Genomic DNA, 19129 nt, shown 5'->3' on the forward strand with positions numbered 1-19129 from the left:
TTTTCCATGAACAACACGTTTGATTAGTGGTTTTCATATGACAGCCTAATGAATGAAGTCACTGCAGTGGAAAATCTGTACTGCCTGTTAAATAAGACTATATATATATATATATCAGTGACATGGATACAAATTAGACAGCATTTCAAGTGAAATCCAAATATGTAAAAGAAATTGTCATCCAAGCACTCTAAACTATTGTTCGATGTCTCCTGCATTCTAGCAAAATTTCCTCTGATTGTCAAGGTTTTTTCAGCACATCTCATTTTGGAGGGAACACAAAATTCATCTTAAAAATGTTCTGAAGAATGTAGAAGAATGAATATCTGTAGGCCATCAAAAGGCAGAAGGGCTATCTTGCTCAAAGCTCAGTTCAAGAGGAAGAGTAAACCAGCCATGCAACAGTTCTGACTTGTCTTCAGTATGATACATGAGTGTTAAGATGATCTCTAACAGATTCATTTACATTTACAGTATTTAGCAGATGCTCTTATCCAGAGCGACTTACAAGAAGTGCTTTATCTATCTAGGGAATTTATCTTTGCTAGTTAACAATAGGTTAGAGAGCAAGACAGTCCTGAGCTCAGATACTGCTAGAAACAAAAAGTCACTGTTGATACAGAGAGAAAAGGAACAGAGTGGAGCACAGAACTCTGTACAATACAATACAATAAACTACAATACACTACAGTACATAGTGCAATACAATAAAATACAATATAAAAGTGCAGCACGATATATTGCAATCAATACTTAAATCAATGTTCATTTAAGTGCTGTGTAAAGAGATGTCTTCAGTCTGCATTTGAAGACAGCAAGAGACTCTGCTGTACAGACAGCCAGTGAGAGTTCATTCCACCACTTGGGTGCCAGTACAGAGAACAGTCTCGACACTTGTCTTCCACATGCCTTGAAGGATGGCGGGTCGAGCCGAGCTATACATGAAGCTTGAAGGGCTCATGGTACAGTTTGAGATTTCACCATTGCCTTCAAGACGGTAGGGGCTGGTCCAATTTTGGCTTTGTAGGCAAGCATTAGGGTTTTAAATCTGATGCGTACAGCTACAGGAAGCCAGTGAAGGGATCACAGCAGTGGGGTGACATGGCTCAGATTCAGATTTAGAGGATAAACTCTTACATATTCTGCAGTTCTCTCAGAGTGGCTACAGAAAGAGGAAACAAAAGCTTACATCTGGAGTTCCCAGAGATTCCTCTTGGAAGCTCCTCAACAAAAAACTCCTTTTGGCTCGTGACATATGATGTCTTACAGTCTAACTCATTCTCTGTCATTCTTCTTCATCTGTCATACCTTCAGTTCTTAGTAACAATTTTCACTTATGCACAAGTTTGTCACCTCTTAAACACAAATTAGACACATTTACCATCAAATTGACTCCATTATTTATAATAAAGTTAAGGTTTCTTAGAATAAAATTTTTTAAGAAATATCTGCCATATCTATGCAATGGTCTCATTTCTGTCTCCACCAATATTCCATGCTAATGTGAAATGTGCTTTATACATCCTCCATGCTTCTGCTTTATGCTTCATGCATGTATATATTGAGTATAATGTTTAATTTAAGTATTAACAATGTCAGAAATTAATTTTGAAAGAACTACTTTAATGTTATTATTTTTATTTCATAGAAACCTAATTCAGTCTCAGACTGAACCACAATGAACCTGTTGTAGTTTTGTCTTCAGTAAATGTGAGTAGTACTACCAAATGATGGAAGCATCCTTTTCAATTATCTTCACTTTGAATATTGGTGAGGGCCATTAGTAGCTACTAGAACTGTTTTGTTAAGGATATTTTGTCTAGTTTCTAGTTTTCCTAGTTGCACTTGAAAAGGTCTCTTTTATCTAGAAAATACACAGCTCAGGTCAGCCGTCAGCCATTTCACCTGAGCCTTATCAGTAGTGTCAGCATACGCCTCCCACTGACAATATTGACAAAAGGAGCAGGTGTTACTCCCATGCTTCAGGCTCAGAATTGGAATGGGCTGGCTTGAGGTCAGCAGACTGGAGTGGACCCACATTGTAGAACACTGCTTCATCATACTGTCAGAAATGAAAAAAATACGGGGATTGATTCATCAGTAATGTAGCACGGAATCAGCATCAGATGACTGCAGCATGGCTTCAATTGGACAGATCATCTTTTGGAGGTTATCATTCTACAATGGAATACTTGTATTCAGTAAATAATGTTTAATAGTGTCTTAGCAGAACTATGGTGGTATATCAGCTTGGTAAATCTTCATATGACTGTAGACCTAATATTCATTTTATTTCAAATTCGTTTTTAATAGTCATTCACAGAAAAAACTACATGTCTGTTATTTTTGCATGTTTTTTTGTCTTGCAGCATGATTGTCCTTATATTTGTATGTGCTGGACTCATAATTCTCCTTTTGGCTATTGCATTTTCAGGTTAGCCATACAGTTCTGAACATATTTGTGGAATTTACTGCTCAAAAGTGTCGTGTGTTGGCTGTAGGGCATAAAGTGGATATTTACAGTACTTACTTGCATGTTTGATTAAAAATAGACAGTCTAATTAGTCCTTTAAAAACTGGAATTAGTGTAGCACAATATGTGAAATGTAAAGCATTTGATTCATAGTTTTTGATTATTTTTAATGTAGCACTATTTTATCTGTGCTGACATTGTGACATATCATGCATTATTTCCTGAAGTGTCATGATATTACATTTTTGCCATATTGCCCTCTTCTATTTGGCATATTTAGTTTTTGTATTTCTGTGCACCTTACATTTTTATAAGTGCCTGTATTTATGAATAACTGTAGTGTTATACTATTGTTATTAATAAATAACAGTATTTTCTGGATTTGTTTGTGCTTTTAAGCATCCCAGGGGACTGTAGAGACCAGTGCCCCCTTTCCAGTTGGTAACCTAAGAGAGGATGTGGTTCTGGAATGCAAGTTCCTCACCAAAAGTGGAACGGATCGTTCTAGTGATGTGTTCATCACCTGGGAGAAAGAAGGTCTCACTGGGCTGGTTTATCAATACAGGAACAATGCAGCACAGTTACAGGACCAGAACACACAGTTCAAAGACAGAGCCCAGCTTTTCACAGATGCCATCGCTGGGGGCAACGCTTCTCTACTCCTGAGAAGTGTGAAGATGACGGATGATGGTGTGTATTACTGCAATGTGGGTGCTCCTGGAGTCTGGGGCAGAGTGAGGATTGACCTTAGAGTGAGTGGTAAGAAAGTTCAAAGTATTTTTTTTAATATTAGGAATGTAACAATATTCAGCTCGCGATTCGACTTGAAGCTGGTTTTATTATTCAATATTCTCACAATACTTTGAACAACATTTGAATCAAGATAAATCATGATGTTATTGTATAGCCTATAATTGAGACTAGAGATGGAAGACTAGAGCACTGGCATTGAGCTGGGATTGTGACATATGACACTTAACATGCTGGGTCAAGTTGCACTAGCAGTATAATGAATAGAACACAGCTGATTTCACTCATCCCCATGATGCTCATTTTCATTTTTCTATCTCAATCTATTTTGTCTAGCGTGTTATTACACCCATAAGTTAACACACCCTCTATGGAGAACACATTTCAATATGACATTTGTCTACAAATGTTACTGCATTTTTATATTTATTTGCTTAGTTTAGCAGGCTGGAAAAAAGAAAACACTAAATGTGCCATGACCTTTGCACATTTTATGTTTATATATATATATATATATATATATATATATAGAGAGAGAGAGAGAGAGAGAGAGAGTGGATATAAAAAATCTACAAACCACTGTTAGAATGGAAAAGGTTTTTTCATGTGAAAAAATAAAACCAATAAATCAGGATAATCTCAGAACTTCTTTCACCTTTAATGTGACAAGTGTCTGTGTTCAGATCAACCAATCACCTCATTCAAACGTATGTTAAATAGTAGCTTGTGTACACCTGCCATTAATTAAAGTGACTCTAATTAAAGTTCAGCTGTTCCTGTGGGATTTTCCTGACACATTGTTGGTTGCATCCTACTGCAAAAGCCATAGAGAGATGAACGGGAACTCATTGTTGAAAAGAGTTGATTAGGAGAGGGGTACAAACTTATTTCCAAGGCATTACTTTTGGAACTTACCACAGAACACAGATAATGACAATCAACAAGTAGGAAAAGTGTGGCAGCGTCATTTCCAAAAACAGGACATCCCTCATCCAGCTGATGAGAAGACAAGGAGAAAACTAGTCAGGGAGGCTATGAAGAGGTTTATGGCCATATTAAAGTAAAGAAGCTGCAAGAATATATGGCAAGTACTGGTTGCTCCTTGTCTGTGACAGTCTCCTATGTGGCCATTCTTTGGTCATAATTCCAAAAACACAGCACATCATCAAAAGAACAGCATGTGTATGCTGAAGCATGGTGGTGGCAGCATCATGATTTGGGGCTGCTTTTCTTCAGGACTGGGGCTTTAATCAAGGTGGAGGGAATCACAGATCTGTTAGAAAATAGAAGCATACATAAAAATCAATACATATACTTCACCTAAAGGAGATCAACCTTTTGGAATGGCCCAACCAGAGTTCAGACCTGAACTGAAAATCTGTGAGGTGACCTAAAGAGGGCTGTACATAGGAGATGCCCTTGCAATTTAATGGATTTAGAATGTTTTCTCAGGAGTAGGAAAACTTCACCAAGACAAGATGTGCCAAACTAAACTCGAACCTTGTCATGAACCTAAAAAGACTCAGTGCTTCAAAGTGCTAGTACCCTTTCTTATCCTAAACCTTTTCTGATTGTTTTAATTTCACATTAAAGGTGCAAGACGTTTTGACATGATTTCACTTGGTTTCCATTTTACATTACAAAAACCTGCCATTTGTGTTTAGAGAGGTGTGTGGGGTATTTGTATCTACTGTATGTGTATATATTCACCGACTGGTGACTGGAGAATCTGTCAAAATCTGTGTTCTAACTAGCTTGAAAAATATTATCAACTTTTATGCATTTATGTTTATGTGGTTATGTGTTTCTACAGACAGAAATGTGCTTTTTGTCCAGATAAATCATTTAGACTTCTGCACAATACTGCATACTTTATAATAATAAACCATTAAGCACTGCTGTTAATATCAGTGTTCCCCTTTTGCAGTCTACTCAGCTCCCACCATCACCAAATCAAACAGCGGTCTAAGAGCTGAAGCTCCAAGATGGCAGGCCACACCTAACGTAACCTGGGTAGACCAGAACGGAAAGCAGTTAAACAGCAGCACACAGTTTAACAGCAGCAGCACTGGAATTGTGCAAGTAGTGAGCAACCTCCCAGGACCCCTGACAGCTGCAGAGATCTACACCTGTTTCATCGAGAACTTTCTCATCAAATCAGTCTCTGAAGTAACAGGTGTGTGTGTTTGTGGCTAAGGCTGTATCAACATTAACACAAATATACAGGCAAAACAAATAAAAAAACTAGTGCTCACCCACAGTGAAAACATTTACACAAGCCATTTCACAACTGATGACACCCACTTGTCCTTATCCAGTGATACTATGGCAAATACAGCAACTGTGACATAAACAAAGTAATGTGTCAAGACTGTCAGCCGCCTGAACGAGTGAACCCGAGAGCGCGATTCAAACGTAATAGGGAACAAAGTTCTTACCTTGACTTGAACCGAAGTGCTGTTCTTCTGTTGCTCTTCAGGCGAAGGAGATTTGAAAAATTCCTACTTTGTGACCAGTTCATCACAGAAGATGCTGCCACTGCCATTATTTGGCACAACTCCTCTCCTCCTCTACATGTTGGCATGGTGAAGTTACTGGAGAGCATGATGGATATGGAGTACCATCCACAAGGACTGCTCTATAAAACTGTGGTAAATCTGCATTTATTGCTTTTTAACCTAAAATGATCATAAATAAATATCAATAATACTGATCCATTCTGTCTTTTTTCACTTCTTCATGATTTGGGTCTCAAGTTGAGCTTGCAAGTTTGCAAGTTTTGTGCAGTTTGACAGTTACACAAAGCAATTAAATAACAACCACACTTACTTAACATTCCATTCGTCCACTAGTTAGCCGAAATAAGCTGGATTGTTTTTACTATGAAGTCATTTTTCCTGCTGTCACTGCTGTTCTTGTCTACATCTGTATATCTGTCTATGATTTTATACTATATATTTGACATTTAAATCTGTTCTGTGTATGTTAAGCCTGAAAAACGCCCTTCGTATTCTGGGTGTTGAGAGGGAAAATCAAATAAAGTCATCCAAATATAACCGAAACACAAAGAGTGAAGACAAAAAATTGTAGCTACACTCTCAAAGTTTTTTTGGCAGAGAAAAAAAGAGTAGCTTCAGTGTTGTCATAACTCATAACTTCTATGTTACTCTGTATCAAATTATCTCACTATACTGGCAGATAATTGTGCCTGATTTAAGGATTATTCATTGAAACAAATAAAACAATCTAGAAATAAGTCCAATAATCTTACAATATTTGTACCACAATGTCAAAATGAAAAATATTAGATACGTCAACTTGATTTAACGATTTCACTTCCCAGGATGTCATTTTTGCACTGTAAACAGCCACTCAGGAGGTTTCTACTCATTTGAAAATATGCATCCATTGCCTAGAGCCCAGAATCACTAACGCTGAATCTCAAACGGCTCCCTACTCCCTGTGTAGTGCAGTATGTAGGCCACCATATAGCAGATTCTACACTTAAATAATGTACATTTATTTGTAATATAAAGCCATTTATATTTAGCCACAAGCTGTGAGACTCCCTGTCTGACATTCATTGCATTTCAGTGCAGAAGCCATAGTTCCATGCAGTGCTCCAAACGGGGAGCAGGGATGCAAATTGAGACTTAGCTTAAATCCAGAGCTTTGTTAAAGGCTACTGAGTGTTGACTGGTTGGAGAGCTGATCTGGTCATTGGCTGAGTAAAACTTTCTGACATAAGAATTTACTGAGTGCTGCTTCTTCTCACTAGACAGCTGCATTCGACGTCGCTCCCTGTTACAGGACTAGTCGGCCGTCAGCCATGCTGTACTGAAATCTTTCAGCCATTTCATCATCATTCCCCAGTCAGTTCACTGGGCCTACCCCAAACGCGGTGTGGCGAATTTTAAACCAGCTAAGTGAACATGTGTAAAATGAACGATGCCCCGTTTTAATAACGCTACAATAACAGCACGTCCACCGCCACATGAAGCGACCCAACAGCTTGGAAATGTTTTAGTGTTAAATCAAAATGTAATGTATTACATCAAAACGCGCGTGTGATAAATGAGTCAGTGAACTTGGACTCCTTTGTAATTCGGCCGCCATTAAAAAATCCGACCACACTTTTTTGTCCACACATTCTGAGGAGCCGTGTGAGATGACCTCAGTCGATCTACACGCTCTGCTGGGTTGAACCCAGTTGGTTCACTGTAGGGGAAATGGGTCGATATGGGACAACAGCCCGGTCTGTCTGTCCAGTAGATGGAGACACTGCGGCCGTCCGCACTGACGGCGCGCTCTCCCCGCCCTCCTCATATAGCAGTTACAGCCAAGTCCTTACAGCCCCGCCCACAAACGAGTCCGCGCTCGCTGATTGGACCGAAACAAACGTTCTCGAGAGCGAAGAGTCGCCGAACTTTGTTCGAGGGAGAAGCGTGTAAGATTTTTAAATGGCAGCTCTTTACGTTACAATCATTTTAAAAACCAAGTGCTTTTAGGAATATATCAACAGTTGATTCCTCAACTCTGCTTGCTGGGTGTTTTTCAGGGTCCTGCTAGTCTTCTTTGTTTTTTGGAGCTACCCTGGCGAAAGTGTTACAGACCGGGCACCGTTAACGTTACTAAGGTTACGATGTCGCTCCGTGAGGAAAAGCCAGTTTACGAGCGCAAGAGCGAGTCTGAGATTAAGACCAAAAACGCGGTTAAAGGGAACGAGAATGGTCGTAACTCCAGAGCGGTGTGTAGGGTCTGTGACCGGATGTTTAGGGAGCCTAAAATCCTCCCTTGCCTGCACACTTTCTGCGCCGACTGCATTCGGCAGATCGAGCCGTTCTCGGTGCTGGGGGCCGAAGGTAAGACACCGTGGGCTGGCGATGAGGGGCGGGGGCGCAGTCCGCTTCCTCTAACGGTTCTGTGTCCCGAGTGCGATTCCGAGGTGGACCTACCCTCGTCGGGCGTGGATGGGCTAACCACTGACCACCTTGCCCTGGACGAGGTGTTCATGGAGACCCTCCTGATGGAGGAGAGCGTGTTGTGTGACTTATGCAGTGACGGTGATGCAGGGAAGCGATGTGAAGTGTGCTGTGTTAACCTCTGCGACTTCTGTAGCCAAGCTCACAGGTCAGTATGAGCAGATTATTTCTTAATGTACTCCTTATTTATGCATGCATTATCATTTGATTTCAGTCTGATATGTCTTAAATCTTCTGGTTCATTATTTCTTAAGACAAGTAAAAAGAGTCTAGAGGTAAATTGAGTAATCTTTTTAATATTCTAACCATCCAAATGAGAAGCAGCAGGCCCACTGCTCCACAAAATAATGCTGAGGGGGGTTTACTCCTCTCTAATCAACGCTTGGCATTGTACCGTAGGCTCATTTGGAAGCTCCCTGAATACAATTAGGCTTGTTTATTTGTTACTTTCTAAACAAAAAGTTGTTGTTTATTCATTTGTTGCACCCAACAACAATAACAATCAGATTTACAAACTATGATTATAGATATGTCCCAAGGCTTCAAGAACTGCCTTTAGTTATATCACTAAACATGGAAATAAAATCTTAAATGAAGAAACAACCTGGAATAAAAAAACAAAATTTTAGTCTATTACCCTTGCAGACCCCTGCCAGCTAGAGACCCTTTCCAGTCCAATCTGCTACCGCCCCTGATGTGGCTCTCTAGGAATTTGGCAAGGAATATGACTCTTGCCATATAGCATTGAAATAGTTCATAATTGACACATTACTCTTTTCTGCAGGAGGCAAAAGAGGACATCCAGTCACTCTATCTATAGCTTAGAAGAGCTAAAGTCTCGGGGTCGTCTCTCCAGGCCTGTCCTGTGTTCTTTGCACCCAGGACAGGAGCTGCGTCTCTTCTGTGAGCCCTGTGACCTCGCTGTGTGCCTAGAGTGTGCTGCTGCATTTCACCGGGACCACCAGTGCAACTCTACTCATGACGTCATTTACCAACATGGTGATCGTATCCGGCAGTTGGTTTCTGGGAGCCTGCGACCTCGTCTCGGTCGTCTGCAGGAGGCGCTGAGGCGTGTGGAGATATCCCAGGAAGCCTTAAAGACTCGCACAGAGACACTGGCCAGTGAGATTCGAGCCTTTGCTAGAAGCTATGCCAGTGCGGTGGAGGCCCACTGCTGTTCACTGCTGCAGACTCTGGAGGAGGTCAGGGTGCAGAGGCGGAACCAGCTTAATCTGCAGAGTGTCCAACTGCAGCAGGCGCTGTCTGACGCCCACGAAGGTGTGGAGTTTGCTGAGCGTCTGCTCACATGTGGCTCAGAAGCAGAGATCCTCAATGCCAAAGGAGTTACCATGAGAAGATTAATGAACTTGGCGGAGTGCGGCTATGATCCACACCCAGCCATGGTCAGCCATGACAATGGTAGCAGTATGTACTTCTTACCACAGGAAAGTGCTGGGCAGGTGGATGGATTCCCTATGGTGGGAGTCCTGCATGCCAAGACAGTAGATCCCTCCAAATGCACCATTGAGGGAGAAGGTGAGGACATTGGTGCATATTTTAGCAATAGGAGTTACACCAGTAGGCTTTGTCAATCGGCTAAAAGAGACTATGGCGTAGAGGAGGGGTGGAGTTGGTGGAAGCGGCTTGCTCCCATAATCTGTGTCTTTTTTATCTTAGAGGTAAATTCCACAAATTTTTCAAAATGTCTACAGAATTCAGAAGGGAGACGTAAACAAAGTCATTCAGAGTGGTTTGATGAGAAATTGTCCACTGTAGAGAAACTGTAGAGTGGTTGTGGGAACCAGGAGGAGCGATGTCTATAATGCAGATATTTTCATTACAGACTATACAACACCCCAGTGATCCTACAGGAATGTTCATATTTATTTTTGAATGTTCATATTTAATATTGATCATGGTGAAATAGTGCTAAATCAGAATAAACACATGGCATACACCCATCCACCATGAATGGCTTTTTAGAAAAAAACCTTTTAGGCCAAAATCATGTCTCAGAATGATCATAAAATGATGTCTCAGGCATCAGACAGCATATTTATAACCACTTCATGTAATAGTTTTCTTTACAGAGGAATTAACTCTTCAGACATATGGTTCCTATCCCTACTACTGTGAACAATTCTGACTAAGTATGTTTACACACACACACACACACACACACACACACACACACACACACACACACACACACATACATATATATATATATATATATATATATATATACACATATATTTTAAACACAGACCCTGGAATAGTATTTGTTGTTGTACTACTGCTTGATTTCAGTGCTGCCTATGATACCACTGACCATAAAATTTTCATAGATAGACTTTGTCAAAATAGAAAATAATGTTTCTGGTATTGTTCCAGTGTCCTGTGGTGTCCCCCAGGGTTCGATTCTTGGGCTTCTCTTATTTTATTTATACATGCTTCCTCTTGGCCAAAGCCTACAAGACTCTTGGATACCTTACCACAGCTATGCAGATAATACTCAGATTTACTTGGCCCTCTACCCAAACAATTATGGTCCCCTTGAGACTTTGTAAGTGCCTTGAGCACATCACCAACTGGATGGGACAAAACTTTCTGCAGTTGAATAAAAAATTTTTAGAGATTATTCAGGAATAGCAATGAGAGAGAGACAGGGACTAGCTGCAGACTAATCTGTCTAGATTTGAGAGCCCTACAATTTTAAAGAACCAGCACATAAGCTTGGTGTACTAATGGATTTTGATCTCAGTTTTAGCAGTCATGTCATGTCAAAGCATTTACCATCTTAAGAACATCAACAAGATTAGAGATTTTCTGGAACTAAACTAGAGCTGGAGAACCTCACCCACACACTTATTTTTAGCAGGATTCATTTCTCTATGGGTCTCTTGGACTCCCAAAAAAGACAAACAGCTTAATTTCATTCAAATTGTTGTTCATTCAATGTTCTCACTAGGAGTGAAAGAAGAGAACATCTCCATTCTTAAATCCAATCTTTGTTTACAAGTATGTTACAAAACAGATTTGAAGGTACTAGTAGTGGTCTCTAATTTGTTTAATGGTATAGGCCAGCGTATTTCTCTTATATGCTGCAGCGATATGAGGTGCCTAAGGTAAAGTCTAAGCATGGAGAAGCAGTGTTTAGTCACTATGCTGCTGTTAAATGAAACCAGTTCAGCATTAGAAGAGCCCCAGCACTGGACACTTCTAAATCTGGGCTGAAAACGTCCCTATTTGAGCAGCTTTCAGCTCAGTTTTTAATCTTGTTTTAATCATGTTTTTAATTTTGATTCTCATCCAAATCTTTACATTTTAATTTGAACTATCTTTCTATTTTCTCATTTGTAAAGGTCTTTGAATGATCACAGTGTATGCAAGGTAATGTATGAATTCTCTAAAACACTTAAACCTTTGCATTATGCAGAGGTTTTGCACCATGTAAGTGTTAACCAGACATACACCAGTTTTTCCAGACAGGAGTCTGACTATTTATTCAGGTTTTTTTGGAATTTTTTTACAACTGTTCTTTGAAAACACACTGAAGTACCCAGTAAATGGTATATATCACATTGCTGCCAGGTCCTACACAAGTAAAGGGCACAACATAGAACAACAGGGACGATACTATGTTATGCACCTCATATCATTGATATAATACTCATTATATATCAAAAATATTTCTTAAAATATTGTTAAACTGAAAGCTGCATTGCAGTTTGTCAATATTATGATTTACTAATGTAGATGCACCACCAATATGTCTGTAGTTTATGTTTTTCTATGGAAATTATCAACAAAAACTTGGGATGTTGTGATTAGTTTAGCTGAGTACTGATATAAGACTCAGCAACCAGGCCAGGAGCTGAGCTCTATTCCTGTAGCACTAGTTAAAACCCAGTCAATATAGACAATGTAAAACCACTAATTCAAAACAGACTGATACAATGACCTCTAGAGAGCTTGCACAGGGTGCTGCAACTGCAGAAGGCACAGATGTTATTAGTACTAGAGAGTACAATAGAATGAAGCCATATAAGTAATAGTGTGTTTAAACATCCTGCTTCCCAAAGCACTGGAAACACACCCACATGCACTCACACGCCTGAGGGAATGGAATGTAGGCAACACTAGTAGAAGACATTCCTGGTTCCCATGGCAACTTTTCAGTTGCTGGTGTCAGTCCTGGTTAACTTTGCTGTGTCCCAGCATGCCTTGCAGAGGTTCAGTCACCAACCAGACCATTAACATGAAGCTTTGAGGCGTGAAATGCAAATATATGTGGCACTAACAGGAATCAAGGTTTATAGATGTATTTGGTCTTTTATTTGCCCAGTGGGTAGTTTTCAAGTATGTTTGGATTAAAACCTCACTATGACAGAGAGAGAGCACAAACAGGAGCATTATCAGAGCACTCAATATAATGTAATGTTTACATGAACACTACTTCAGAAACTAATAAACCCACTGTAGTTGGCATCAAAGAAGTCCTTTTAGTTTTGAAACTTAGAATTGGTGATATTGGTGAAGGTTTTAAGTGTGTGTTGCTGGTATTACTGGATATGAGAGGAGCGTTTGAAACTCCTTTTTTCAACAGCTTGTTGCTACATATTGCGCCTACATCATACTTTTAGAGGCTCGCTGTTATGCAGTTTGAAATAATAGTAGAGTGAAGGCTGGCTTTCCAGACATGGTTTAAGCCTAGTCTTGGACGCCATTGCAGTGCCTATGGTGATTCACCATTCACCATTCATTTTTGCTTAGGCTTAAAAAAGTAGCCCTAAAATTTGACTTCTTTTACTTCTGTCTCCAGCAAGCCTCTTACACTGAGAAGCACTTGCATGGCTAGTGACACTAACATAATAATGCTGGCAGCAAAAACACGAGTGAAATATAGAATATTTTTCTAGGTTCTATAGGTGGATATAGATGGATTTTTGGCCTATTTTGGACATTCCACTCAGGCAGATGTTTTTTTGAGCTTCATGGGTGTGGTCATTCATGTCCATTTTGATTAGGTGCTTGTGGTCTGTTGCATAGCATAGAAAATGTTAAATACAGTCATAAGCTAGTCTGTTAAACTTCTGGATAGGTCAATCATGCAGTCATTCGGAGTGGTTTGATGTGAGATGGCTCATTGTAGAGAAACTTATAGGCTCTGATCTTTTTACAGTGGTGATAATAGGAACCGGGGTCTTGATGTCTACATTGCAAATATAGTTATTTATTTATCATTGAAAAGACATGTGAACCTAAATACGTCTCAAAACAGAGTAAACCTGGAAAAAGTGTTTTGCCTTAGAACACTGCATGTACCTCTCCAACATGAACGTATTAAAAAAACTTCAAGCGTCAGGCTAAGTGCTGATAAAAATTTCATGCAATCATTTTCTGTGTACAAGTTCTGTGTACACTCATCCTCAGACATCCGGTTCCTATTGCCACCACTGTGAACATTTCAGACTTTTTCAGAGTTTTCTAGAAAGATGAATGACTTTGTTTACGAGTTTAATGATATAATTATGCAGACATTTTGAAAAGTTGGTAGAATTCCCCTTTAATAGCAAAACCTTAATTTTCACCAAACCATAACCTACCAGTGTTTCAGTTCTTTGTTGTGTTGGTTCAAGAGAGGTGTTTAATGAGAGGAGATGCTGGTGTTATGTTTATGTACTTGATTGGATCCTTTGTGCATGTTTCGTATGTGGTAATCTGTTGTGCCAGGAGACGACAGTATCAGATTTAAGTTGCAGGTCAGGCTGAGTGTATGAATCTGAGGGCAGCTGTGGCAATAAAGGAGGGATTTGTCACCGACAGCTGCAGCTGTAATTAAGACAGAGCCCAAAAGCCATCCTTCCGTTTAGTTTCAGTTGAGGAAAATAAAAGGAAGTAGAAATGTTAGAAATTACAGAGAATGTCCATTTATTAAATCAGCTCAATGCAGGAATGCTATTTTTAATTATTTATTATTTTTGTTTTTATGGTTTATTAAAGTCATCACACAGAAGTTATAAAAACCTTTCAAGTCTCAGCTCGTCTCTAAAACGGTCTCCTGCAGCAATAAAGTCTGGCCTGAGTCAGCCCCCAGCTGGCTGTTTCTGTGTGATCAGCTCTGCCCTCTGTAACCCGCAGGTGTCCAGCAGGGTGTGGAGGGCCAGCGGGGCGAGTTCACACTGGTCTGCAAAGACTCCGCAGGAGAGCCGCTGAGTAAAGGAGGAGACCCTGTGCTAGTCAGCATAGTCCACAAGGACAGGAAAGACTGGTAAGTGTGACCCCCTGCTGGGAAATGGTTAGTTCCACTCATGTAAAATATTTATCAAATGTGTGTTCGCACAGCTGTATGCAGTGAGTGACGATAAATCCTACACTGCTCTGCTTGTGCACAGCCACTCTGTTTTACATACACAAATGCACCCACAATAGCTTTATATGGTTAACAACTTCACCTTAAATGTTTCAGTAGCCTGTGAAACACATGAGGAGTTGATCTGTTTCATGTACAAATTTCATGTAAAAGTACAATTTTCCATTCTAACATTTCCATTCTAATTTTAATAAATACATTTATATTTGTAAGACTTCAATTAGAGAATGCAGTAATGGTATAATAATCACTATTTTATCATTTTAATTTCAGCATTTTATTATTCAAGTATTACTTGTTAAAACTGAATTCATACCAGTTATACAAGAAAAATGGACGAATGTTAACTTTACAAGACAAGAAAAAAATACTATATTGACTTTTAATCAAAGTTAATGAAAAAATGAAGTTAATATAAGTATTTTTGGACCATTTCTGTTCATTCATTGTGAACTTTTGTCGCAGTGTAAAGGTCAGCTGGCGATCTCAAAAAATGTAAAACTACAAAGATGGAGATACAAAGTTTGGTCACAACAGCAACAGTATGCAAGCGTTATACACAAAACTGCGGATACACATGGTTGATAAATGACACTCTTGGGTTTTGCAGTCACTGGTAAGTATAACACTTGCTAATCAGTAACATGAACAGGTTAGTTAATTGCCAGTGACTAGAAAATGCAGGACTGGAAACTGGATTCAAGGTCTGGATTAATTTAATCAAGCCTTCAGGGGCAAAACAAATAATTAGTTAGTTGTGTGTTACTGCTGTACACATTCAGTCAAAGCCTTTGCTCTGTGTTTACATTTTACTGTTACTCTTTCTTTTCTTTCTTTCCAACTTTTACTGAGTGACATTTCAGTCTGGCCTGTAATGTATGTGGCCAGTGTCAGTAGTACAGTGGTGTAACAGTAGCAGGACATTACCACAAGCTAGATGGAACTACTATAAAATATCTTGGAATACTTGCCTGGTTGTAGGTTTGCTGGATGTCTATTGTCTTCTATATATAGATCATTCTGTGGTCTGTGCAGGCACAGCTCTATGTGGTTTGTGTCTGTCTTCTTCCATGAAATCATGAGCACCCAGTGTTCTGATGACCCTGGAGTCAGAGAGACAGAGCAGACTACTCAGTGACAATCCAGGTTATTACAGAAACATTTTTTCAGCAGCCAGCCTGTGCGTCTGGATTATATAAGCACATCTGTTTCAGTGTGCCTTGAAAAGATTCACAGTGACATACTTCCTCTTCTGTCTGAGGAGAGAGTGAGATGGCATAGTGGCACAGAGTACCTGCTTTAACAGAACCTCCAAATGAGCATGGCCAGTTGAGGACTCCTGTACTCCATGGCCTGACTGAAGACACTGTACTCCTGCTGCAAAAGGTTCATTGTTAAAGTCACATTTTTAGACAGGGTGCAAGTTATACAGTGACATTTAGCAAGGCTAGACAATAGAAGTGCTTCAAAGAAGTGAAATCTAATTCTAGGTAGGTAGCTATTTTACTACCCATTGTGTTTTATTATAATGGCTCCCAAAGGCAGTCCTAAGCTGTGTCTGAAATCACCATATTCACTATATAATGTGCTGTTTTGGGGGGTTTCACCATTTTGTCCAAAAACATAGTGCAGAAGATCCAGTGCACTCAACCAATGCCAAAATGCACTGCAATAAGCAGTGTACAACCGATGTACCAAACGTTCAAATTGTAAGACCTGCAATACTAATTATATCTTACATTGTTTAATGTTGTCTTAGCTATGTTAAGGTAGAATAGCCTTATTTCAGCTTTATTTGACTTTTTATTGTTCAAATAATTCACTCTCTGTAATTTTTAAACCCCCTCCCCGCCATGTCTTTATTGTCTTTGTTTCCTTTCAGGAGGTTAACGTCTTTATTACGAGATCAGTGTGTCTGTGTTTGGGCTTTTTACAGTGTTTGAACATGTATTGTCACTACAAAAGTTGCACCACACCCCGTTGTGTTGCCTTTTGTGCCTTACAGCATAGTGGAGACGACTGTGGTGGATAACAGTGATGGTTCATATGCTGTCTCCTACACTCCGGTGGAGCCCGGATCCTACTCTGTGTGGGTGTGTGTGAAAGCGCAGCATGTCAAGGTAGGATGGTTTTATGATGCCATGCGACTGAGATTCTACTAACCTACCTGTCTTACAGCTCAAACGTGGGAAGACTGTAGGGTTGATGTGCTGGTGTTCTCTGTAGGGCTCACCTTTTGTGTTAGCGGTGAAGAGAAAGTTCCGGCACCATCGTGGCATCTTCCACTGCTGCTCCTTCTGCTCCAGTGGTGGCGCTAAAGAGGCACGCTGTGGCTGCACAGGAACTATGCCAGGTACAGACTTTTCCTTCCACCATGAGCTGTGTATGGTTGATAGACACTGACCACAGAAGAGTTAGCTGTTTTAGCATGTTGTAATATGAGAAAATGTATTCAAGAAGAAATCTAATGACAATTAAAATGAGAAAATAGTGATGATTTGTTAACAGTTACACTTAAAAGTTGAATGGAAAGCATGCATGCAGCAATAACTGATAATTAAGATGCCAGTGCTAGAGGGGCGATAATTGACCATTTTACCAAATAATATTAAACACTATTGACATGTAATGTTTTATTCTCTGTTACTGTTGTTGACCAAAGACTGCTGTCACATGTAATAGATTATCCCAACCGACCAAACGCATATAAATGCACCCAATTTCTCACAAAACCTATTATATATCTTAAATTGTGTCTTAAGGGTGATTCCATGGTTGCGGTGCCATTTAGCTCTTAATCGTTTTCTTTTTCTTTTTGCCATTTTTCATGATTGGAAACATGCATTTAACCATTCTAAAATATCCTATCTCAGGAACAATATCGAGCTTTTACAAAGTGTCTTTGCTGATAGTTGCTTTCACATATTCCAGATACCAGATATTTCTCAAGGTAAGGGATTAAGGTAAAAGGGCTGAGTGAATGCCGAAGGAGACAAAATGTACATTTTTTAAATGCCTATAATAGATGAATGTTTTAATCCTGGGATGCTAAATGGATCCACATATTAATGCAAAAAAATATTTTTTTATATTTCCAGTGTATAGTTGGCTGAGAAAACCAAGAATACATTTGTCATGAAGGACACTTTACATGCAAATTTGTAAAGGTAATATCAGTAGGATAAAAAGGATAAAATTCCTTTGTGGAATCACCCTTAATATTGTAAATACTTGCCTTTGTGTACTACTGTAGTATTTTGAATGCATATCTAATCAGGATACTCGTGGTATATGCTCAGTTACATACAACAAACAAGCATCTGCGTGTCTGTAAGCATGAGCAGTCATGTTCTGCTGTTGTTTGTTGTGCTCGTTCAGGAGGGTTCCAGGGCTGTGGACATGGTCATAAAGGTCATCCAGGGAAGCCACACTGGTCATGCTGTGGAAATGTAGTGGAGGGGTCTGAGTGTGTGCGCAGCCTTGGGCCAGGGACTCTCCGTGGTCATGTCAGAACTGTGGAGCTTTGAATGAACATCCACACCTGGAGGAAGTTGTGTTATGTGTACATGGTACCAGATTTAGAGACAAACATGTCCCTATTTTTAATAGTAATCTTATTTCTAAATATCACCAGCTGACTGTGTCAGTCTGTCATGCCTTGTTTCTAGACAACAAAACACCACTTGCTGCTTATCTTGTGAAGCTGGACTCTTCACTAAAACCATCAATTTGAAGTGAAACACGTCTTTGTTACCTTTTTACAATCAATAGGTCACTCAACCAAAGTATTTAAAGGGCATATAGTTCAGAAAACAGACATTTCTTCAGTTTTTTTAAATAGAAGAGTTTGATGTAGTATATAAACATTTGTTCATTTGTTGTTTTAAAGCATATTATTCACTCCTGTTCTTTTGTGGAAACTAAGCTGCAAAAATAGCCTGTTATGAAATGACTGTTTTTGTGATGTCACAAGAAAACAACATATTTACATAGACCTGCCTTTTCAGGCTACAGTTTAGCCCTGCCCATTCACACTGAAGTTATTAGGAGTGTTACAGTCATTGTTACTGAATTCTCTGTATGAGCATGTATTCTTTAGGATAACACCAATATAATACGATAGCATTAGATCGGTTTTGAATGCTGTATGTTGCCTTAAGTGTGTACATGTGATTCCTGTACCAAATACTGCCAATTCTATAGAGGTGCCTTAAAATTATTATTCCTAAAATCATTTTAATATCATTTTAAATGCCAGTTTCTATAGTTTTTCCTTATATCAAATAAAGAGATGGACTTCTTAGTGAGTAGCTGTCTGGAGTCTCTTTTACTCTTTATCCTGAAAGGTTTGCAGGTCAGATAGTCTCAGTTGTTGTTCTCTCCACTTTATTATAAATCTATTATGAGGAAATGAAAGGGAAATAAAAATACAGAACAATAGTTAGTTGGAAAGACTTAATAGTTTAATATCACAAGAAAAACTAAAGATAATGTCTCTCATTTTCTAATTATCTTTGAGGGTGAGGCTCATTTATTTGACCTGTCCAG

At 39.3% G+C, this 19129-nt stretch overlaps 2 protein-coding genes across 3 annotated transcripts; both read left to right on the plus strand.

The window, feature by feature from the left end:
• The first annotated feature begins 1999 nt into the window (after window positions 1–1999).
• vtcn1 (V-set domain containing T cell activation inhibitor 1) lies at window positions 2000–5932 on the plus strand. 2 transcript variants are annotated; one of them, XM_017710779.2, is made up of 5 exons: window positions 2000–2169; window positions 2370–2434; window positions 2873–3232; window positions 5151–5399; window positions 5703–5932. In XM_017710779.2, exons 1-5 carry the CDS (start codon window positions 2138–2140, stop codon window positions 5810–5812), a joined length of 816 nt encoding a protein of 271 aa, XP_017566268.1. In that variant the 5' UTR covers window positions 2000–2137; the 3' UTR covers window positions 5813–5932. The 2 variants fall into 2 exon arrangements, with proteins under 2 accessions (XP_017566268.1, XP_037394985.1); XM_037539088.1 differs by lacking the exon at window positions 2370–2434 and having other exon boundaries at window positions 2028–2169.
• Window positions 5933–6273: 341 nt separating this feature from the next.
• Window positions 6274–18888, plus strand: trim45 (tripartite motif containing 45). The gene is made up of 6 exons (XM_017710792.2): window positions 6274–8353; window positions 8990–9741; window positions 14350–14479; window positions 16587–16701; window positions 16808–16934; window positions 17960–18888. The coding sequence occupies exons 1-6, from the start codon at window positions 7866–7868 to the stop codon at window positions 18106–18108; spliced, it is 1761 nt and encodes a 586-aa protein (XP_017566281.2). The 5' UTR covers window positions 6274–7865; the 3' UTR covers window positions 18109–18888.
• The last annotated feature ends 241 nt before the right edge of the window (window positions 18889–19129 follow it).

This window comes from Pygocentrus nattereri, chromosome 6 (genome assembly GCF_015220715.1).
Source record: "Pygocentrus nattereri isolate fPygNat1 chromosome 6, fPygNat1.pri, whole genome shotgun sequence".
Classification (NCBI taxonomy): Eukaryota; Metazoa; Chordata; class Actinopteri; order Characiformes; family Serrasalmidae; genus Pygocentrus; species Pygocentrus nattereri.